Source organism: Myotis brandtii, unplaced genomic scaffold (assembly GCF_000412655.1).
Source record: "Myotis brandtii unplaced genomic scaffold, ASM41265v1 scaffold157, whole genome shotgun sequence".
Taxonomy (NCBI): Eukaryota; Metazoa; Chordata; class Mammalia; order Chiroptera; family Vespertilionidae; genus Myotis; species Myotis brandtii.
This window is the reverse complement of record NW_005355708.1, coordinates 3,485,575-3,493,304: the sequence shown is the minus strand read 5'-3', so window position 1 is coordinate 3,493,304 and position 7,730 is coordinate 3,485,575. Positions and strand designations below refer to the sequence as shown.

Here is a 7,730-nt window from a genome sequence, read left to right as displayed (position 1 = left end):
TCTGTTTACATTCAGTATTATTTTGGGTCTACAGCATAGTGGTTATTATCACAGGAGATAAGAGCATAGGCCTGCGGACTGAAAGATCCCAGGTTCAATTCCGGTCAAGGGCATGTACCTTGGTTACGGGCACATCCCCAGTAGGAGGTGTGCAGGAGGCAGCCCCGCCCCTACCTTTCTCTTGATTCTCCTGGCCCCACCACAAGTTACTTGGCATTGTCTAACCCAGTGGTCGGCAAACTCATTAGTCAACAGAGCCAAATATCAACAGTACAACGATTGAAATTTCTTTTGAGAGCCAAATTTTTTAAACTTAAACTATATAGGTAGGTACATTGTTATTAACTTAATTAGGTACTCCTAAGCTGGACTTTGCTAAAAACGTCCTCAATCTGATTGAGGTACATTGGCTGAGGTCGACCCCTTCCAACTCTCCCATCCATACTCGTCTTGTATACTTGTTTCATCTATCTCCTTTCGTTCATCCTCTCTATATTTCCAAACCATCTCAACATACCTTTCTTGATCCTCGACACTACATCTTCTTTCACTCCACAACATTCCCTAAAATTAACTTAATAAACTTTACTTAAAGTTTTAAGTCAACTTCGCACTGTATGTGCGCGCCCGCACTTGATATTTTGTGGAAGAGCCACAATCAAGGGGCCAAAGAGCCGCATGTGGCTCGCGAGCCGCGGTTTGCCGACCACTGGTCTAACCTATCTGAGCCTCCAGGGCAACTCATTACTTGATAATGTTACTGATAATAAAAACGCTAAGAGATACCATTCAGCGAGGTGGACTGCTGCCTGGCACTGGGTGTTATACAGCTGATCTCCTTGAATGGGTGTGGCTTCACCCTCTAAAAGGACAACTGAAATGAACTAGGTTCATGTACTGGTTAGTACCTGGCACGTTCCCTTACAGAATAAGTTTCCAAATGAGCATTCTGTTCTCTTGTTTCCCTCCTGTGGTAGCCCTTGGGTTCGGGACTGTCTCTAGTAATTTTTCACAATGACCATAAAGTAAAAAAAAAAAAGAATGAGAAGATAGAAAATAAAACCGAGACCAAGGTGAAACACACCACCGCCTGGACTTACCTTTCCTGCCGAGCAGCCTGGGGGAAAAGCCTCAGGATTTCTCTGTGCAGGGGCTCCACGTGGGCGAGGGTCTTCACCTTCATTGCCAGCAGGTAATTCTTGCCAAATCTGCTCTTCAGGTGCTGGATGGAACCGATACATCTGGAGGGAAGAGGAGGAAGAGGAGGAAGTCAATCAAGAAAAGGGAGAGAGAAATCTACTGCTGGTGATTTTTGGCTTCTGGAGGCCAGGACAGGGCCAGGGAGAGCCGGAGCAGCCAGCCCTCCTGCTCCTCACAGTGATGCCCTGTGCAGGGAAATGTCCTTTGTGCAGGGTGTGACTGGGGACCTCGTGTGGGCACTCACCTCAGCCTCCCGGACACCATGATGGCCACACGGTCACACACGGCCTCCGCCTCCGCCATGTAATGGGTGGTCAGGAGGGCGCCCCTCTCCGTGTTTCTAAAGGTGGCCCGGATGGCCTGCCTAAAGTTAGAGCAAGGGAAATGTTCACCAGGGGGAATGCCAAGGTAATATGAGAAGAAAAAATTAAAGAAGTTTCCATGGGCACATATGAAATAATCAGTGATTTCAGATCAGAAAAAGACAGGATTTTTTTTTTCCAGAGGTAACAGGCATGGAAATAACCAAACTACTGGTTAGAGTGAATAATTTAGTGCATGGCTTGGGCTGAATAATGCAGAGAATGACATTGGGTAAAAGGTTTAGAAAAATGCTAAATTTCAAGAATTTTTAAGCAAAGGCAGTAGGAAAAAAGATAGAGAAAGAGAGAACTTATTTAACAACATGATAATAATGACATATACCCCAAAGTGCAAAATGACAGATTTCAAAATATATCCTAAAATAATTAAATAGTTATTGTGTTCCAATAGATGTCACAGATGTATTCGGAGATGTCGCAGAAAAACTTAATGTAGATTGATCTGAGTATAAAATTGGGCCATGCACACCCACATGATCTAAGATAAGAATGAAATTCTTGAGTACTAATTTGTTAGAATATCTTTTTTTCCTCCATAAAAATTGGCTGCAGTAGGCTTTCAGATTTCCCTCCATACTATTGGTTTTCCAGATAATATTGATGTCTTTCATTTACTAAGTAAAACACTTTCACTTTGGGTTGCTCATAACATCCTCTCACCACATCTGCTGCCGCCCCGCGGGGTCCATGCCCGTGGACGGCTCATCCAGCAGCACCACCGATGGGTTTCCCAGGATGCTCAGCGTGAAACACAGCTGGAAGGAGAGGAATAGCACATCTGGCACGGATCTGGGATCAGTGGGCCTGGAGGAGTAACCCCAGCCCCCGCCCCTACCTTTCTCTTGATTCCCTCTGATAAGGCCTTCACAGGGCGCTTCTGCTCCTCCTGCAGCTTGAGCGCCTCCACCAACCTGAAGGAAACAGTGAGTCAACCCACATTACCAGCGCACAACCAGAAGGCACATGTGAGACAGGGCAAATCAGAAGTCTACAGTGCAGAATCTTTAAAAGCACTATTCAGAGTGGTCATAACATTGAAACTATATTTGATTGTCTAACCATTAAACTGTATACTGAAACTAATCCTATATAATAAAAGGCTAATATGGAAATCAACTGAATGGTGGAACAACCGGTTGCTATGATGCACACTGACCACCAGGGGTCAGACGCTCAATGCAGAAGCTGCCCCTGGTGGTCAGTGCGTTCCCACAAGGGGAGCACCACTCAGCCAGAAGCCGGACTCATGGCTGGCGAGCGCAGCGGTGGGGGCAGGAGCCTCTCCTGCCTCCACAGCAGCACTAAGGATGTCCAACTGCCATCAGTCTGACATCCCCAAAGAGATCCCTTTTTTAAAAATATATATATTTTATTGATTTTTTACAGAGAGGAAGGGAGAGGGATTGAGAGTTAGAAATATCAATGAGAGAGAAACATCGATCAGCTGCCTCCTGCACACCTCCTACTGGGGATGTGCCTGCAACCAAGGTACATGCCCTTGACCGGAATTGAACCTGGGACCCTTCAGTCCACAGGCCTATGCTCTTATCTCCTGAGCCAAACCATTTAGGGCCCAAGGGCTCCCTTTTATTATATAGGGCTCCCAAGGCCTGGCCGAGTGACCCCCTGAATGCACGAATTTTGTGCACCAGGCCTCTAGTCTATAATAATAAAAGCATAATATGCTAATTAGACTGGACAACCTTCCGGATGAAGCCAGGGCTGCAAGGAAAGCCAGTGTGGGTAGCCGGGGGAAGGCAGGCCTATTTTTGCACAAATTTTGTGCATTGGGCCTCTAGTATAAAATAATATTGAAGGTCAACTGTAATGGAAAAATAAAATTTTAAAAAATTCAAATTATCTTGGATACTTTATGAACCTTCCATTGTTTTTATTTTACTTTATTGATTTTAGAGAAAAAGGAAGGGAGAGGGAGGGAGGGAGAGAGATAGAAACATATATAGGTTGCCTCCTGCATGCGGGGGATTGAACCCCCAACCTGGATATGTGCCCTGATGGGAATGGAGCCACAACCCTTCAGTGAATGAGACCATGCTCCAACCAATTGAGCCACACCAGCCAGGGCCCTTTCATGGTTTTTAAAGTCACATTTTTAATGACTTATTTTTGTATTAAGAATAATCAATAGACTTTTCCTCTCCAGGCTTAAAATGAGAGAACATAACGCTGAATTGGGGTCTAGGTGAACAAGTCTTCACCCATACCAGTAAGTATGGAGTCATCAGTTAGAACGGTCCTTCCTTAGTTTTTTGTGAATCTATGACATCGCTCTAGTAGAGGACAGGTGTGTCTCCCCCCAGGTACCGTGTGATGGCGACGGCGGCGTCTGCTTTCCTCAGCCCTTTCACAGCTGCGAACACGTCCAGGTGCTCCCTCACTGTCAGGTTGGGCCACAGCGCGTTCTCCTGAGGGCAGTACCCCAGGAACTTGAGGGCGTCCCCTCCGCTGTTCCTTTTCAAAATCACCTACACAAAAAGTTCATTCTCACCTTCTGGCCAAAATTGAGGTGTGTGTGTGTGTGTGTGTGTGTGTGTGTGCGCGCGCGCGCGCACGCACGCATGTGAGCGTACTGCAATGATGTCCTCCTCTTACACACACGGCTGCCAAGAGTACACAAGTCCGTAAGTAATCACTTAGCTCTGGGGAAAAAATGCCAGAAACTCGATACATCAAAAGGCAGATATTCCACATTGTTCTATCCCTCCATTCTAGTTTAGGCTTTATTACTCAGCCCATCACCATGGTTGAATTCAAGCTTGCTTATTTGTTTTTCCATTGTTTGACTTTGGACCTCTGTCCGTCATTTCACCCAACTTAGGCTGGACATACAGCCAAGTGCCATTCATATACTATTCTAGTATTTGCTATGGAATTTAGACAGTTACTCAATTTCCCTCTAACATATGATCTCTGTTTTCTGAGTAAATACTGGATCTTGGCAATTCAATTTAACAAGTTCTCAGGATACATCAATCCACAAAACCAAGATCTCTGACCTCCAGTAAAGCGAATGTTTAGCTTTCCTTTCCAAAATCTCTCCTTTTAATGTCTCTACTTTTTCATTCAATAAAAGGCATACTATAGATAACATGCAGCTCTTTTCAACACCTAACTACTTTTTGGAATTAAAGAGAGAAATTTGTATTAATTTATCCTCTTCATTCAATGCATGAGTCACATTGATTAATAGGAAAAGATCGCCTGTGCTTTTAAAGATTGTCATCAATATGCATTCTAACTGTCTCATCGAGGCAGCGTTCATGAGCACACCTCTGTGTGAGTCACTGACCTCTCCTGCGGTTGGTGTTGAGTCTCCAGTTATCATCTTAATAGTTGTACTTTTACCAGCTCCATTGTGTCCTAACAGACCTATAACTTCACCTGAAAAAAAAGTGTGCTCAGAATTATAACCGCAAACAATTATAAAAATAAAAGCACATACGATTTGAGGGCTTTCGCTGTGTGTCAAGCTTTATGTCAAATGTGCTATGGACATTATTTCACTTATTCCTCACCCACACACAAACTCGAGTGTTCTTATGTCCCTCCATTTTATGGGTGAGGAAACTAAGGTGTAAAGAGGATCAATATCTTGCCCAAAGTCATGGGCTGAGATGGAAGTGAAACCAATTTTGATTCCAGTGCCTGTTGCATTTCACCAACACTTTCCTGAAACGTGCCATTTGTTTGGTATGAAGAATGAACTACCGCAGCCTAGTGATTTCCCTTCTGTTCAGTATTCCCTGCTGTGTAATTAATGTTATTAAGAAAGCTATCCCATCCTTCTTAACATAAACACTGCCTCCTTTGTGGTGGTGGTTCTTTTTTGTTTGTTTTAGCAGAGCAGACATTAATGTCTTCTATGCAAAGGACAAATGGCTGTAACAGGCTGTGAAGCAGACTGGGTCAGAGCTCTACTGCTGATGAGCTGGCTGCCTTTCATGTTTATCAGTGGATCATCCCAGATTTGGATGGCATTATTCCCTTAAAAAACCTCATCTTCAGAGGTCAAGATCACCCCGCCAGCAGAACTACTGCTTCCAACCTTTTTTAACACAGAAAGAGACATTTCTTGTGGCAACTTTCTTCTTCTTCTTCTTCTTCTTCTCCTTCTCCTTCTCCTTCTTCTCCTTCTTCCTTCTTCCTTCTTCCTTCTTCCTTCTTCCTTCTTCTTCTTCTTCTTCGCAAAGCAGTTTTTCTTTTTGCCTACATATTCCTTCCGGAGACAACTGGCGATGATAACTGGTTTCTGCAAAGATGAGGGAATAACAACATTATCACCTTGAGATGAGTGAGTGCCCCATACTCCCTCCTTCTGGCCAAACCTTTCCCAATGTAAAATAGTGAATCCAAACAGTTCTCTTCAAAACTGCCATTTTAAAGCAAATTCTCCCAATCTGCAAAAGGACATTTGCACTGTATCATCTGATTCATGCTTGCCCTTCCTCAAAAAAAAGGAACAGAGACTTTCATCAAACCAATAAGACTATTAAAAGACACACTCATAGGCACACACACGTGCACACATACACACATACACCTCATGTGAACTCTCTCTTCTTAATTGCTTTGTTCACAAATCTTTTTTAGGTTTTGTAAGTTAGCCTAACCCACCAAAACTATGACTGAAAAAGCAACTTGTGTGTGTTCTTGGATCTCTGCTGGCTTTGAATATTTACTGAAATCAAGTAATGAACTCTGGGCAAGGATGAAAGAACCTCAGTGTGTGTGTGTGTGTGTGTGTGTGTGTGTCTGTCCCCAACCCCCAAATTCAGATTAGCTAGTTGCCCACTTTATCTGACAGACAGTAGTATATGATGAAGACTATTGCTAGTAGTTCCACCTCATCAGAGTCCGGGATCGTCACAGCATTCGCTGTTCTCATTCTTTCCATCTGAACGTCTTCATCCTCCCCTTCCAGTTCCTCTGGGTTTGGAAAAAACTTGCTGCTGTTGGTGAAATTCTAAAGTCAGAGCAGGTTTCCAGTTGAATAACTTGTAGCAGAAATAATGAACTTTGTGTAAACTGCTATCAATTATTTGCATAGACTGAGTAACTGTGAGTACCCCATGATCTCCATGCGTCTGCTCTGTGCCCTCTGCTTTGCAGACAGCCTACTTTCCAGCAGTGATTCAAATGACACTGCTTTTACATCATCCTTGCTTTTGGTCTAAGTTTCAGTCTCCTTGTTGGTTGTGACTTGTTTTATAAATAATAGAACAGTACTCACACTCTGACAGGGTTGATAAAAGAATCCAGAGACTGTAATTTTGACACAGATATTTTGGAATTCTGAAGGCTTAGTGAGAAGAATGGATCAAAACATTTGGAATCAGAGATGTGTCCCTGAGATCCCAAGATATGTAATCACCAGTTTCTGAGCACTTTCATGTCTTGGGAACGTGTGTCAGAATCACTCTTTCCTGGCTACTACCAATCTAACCCTTTTCTTCCTCATTCCCACTGATTACTGCTGATTCCTGTCTCTTTCCCTCATGCCATTCCAAATTGCTGCTGTCAGTAGATTTCCTAAACCATGATTGTCATCTTGTCACTCTCCTGCTTTACTACCTATATTAGACTTGAAGTTGATTCATATTTTTTGAGTTAGGCAAGGTTTTCAAAACACACCTGTCTGTTTCTGATTGCATCATTTGTAAAACCTTCCCTATGGTTCCCTATTCCAAGAGACTCCAATATCTAGCTTAATTTTAATTTCTTATTAACCTCCAACACAAGGATTCGCATTCATTCCAACAGCCTTCGTGAACCTATAGGGTGGTGGCATTTATTCCAATTTGTGTCCTTTTGTTTAGACTCCTCTTCCTTCCTGGATTGGCTACACTTACCCAATTGCTTGCCTATATTTAGCCATTATTTTTAAGTGCTACCACTTGTATATGACTTTCTTCTAGAATGTGAGTGAAATTATGGTCTGCACCCTTTCCAATCTGGGACCTCTCGTGGGATATCCTAAACCAGCAGTCGGACATCCCTCTCGCAATATGGGACTGCCTTCTCCAAACCACTCACCTGCCTGCCTTCCTGATCACCCCTAACTACCTCTGTCTGCCTTCCTGATCCCCCTACCTCCTCCCCTGCCTGCCTGATTGCCCCTAAACACCT

The 7,730-nt window shown here is 43.6% G+C and overlaps 1 protein-coding gene across 1 annotated transcript in view; it reads right to left on the bottom strand.

Annotated features, from left to right (window-relative positions):
- LOC102264195 (ATP-binding cassette sub-family A member 8) overlaps window positions 1-7,730 on the bottom strand; it is a 90,935-nt gene that overhangs the window by 3,155 nt on the left and 80,050 nt on the right. The window contains exons 33-38 of the mRNA XM_014536207.1: window positions 3,909-4,069; window positions 2,419-2,494; window positions 2,244-2,338; window positions 1,445-1,564; window positions 1,101-1,241; window positions 904-998 (exon numbers count right to left, since the gene is read on the bottom strand). Coding sequence (XP_014391693.1) covers window positions 904-998; window positions 1,101-1,241; window positions 1,445-1,564; window positions 2,244-2,338; window positions 2,419-2,494; window positions 3,909-4,069 — 688 coding nt within the window. The remainder of the gene's footprint in view (window positions 1-903; window positions 999-1,100; window positions 1,242-1,444; window positions 1,565-2,243; window positions 2,339-2,418; window positions 2,495-3,908; window positions 4,070-7,730) is intronic.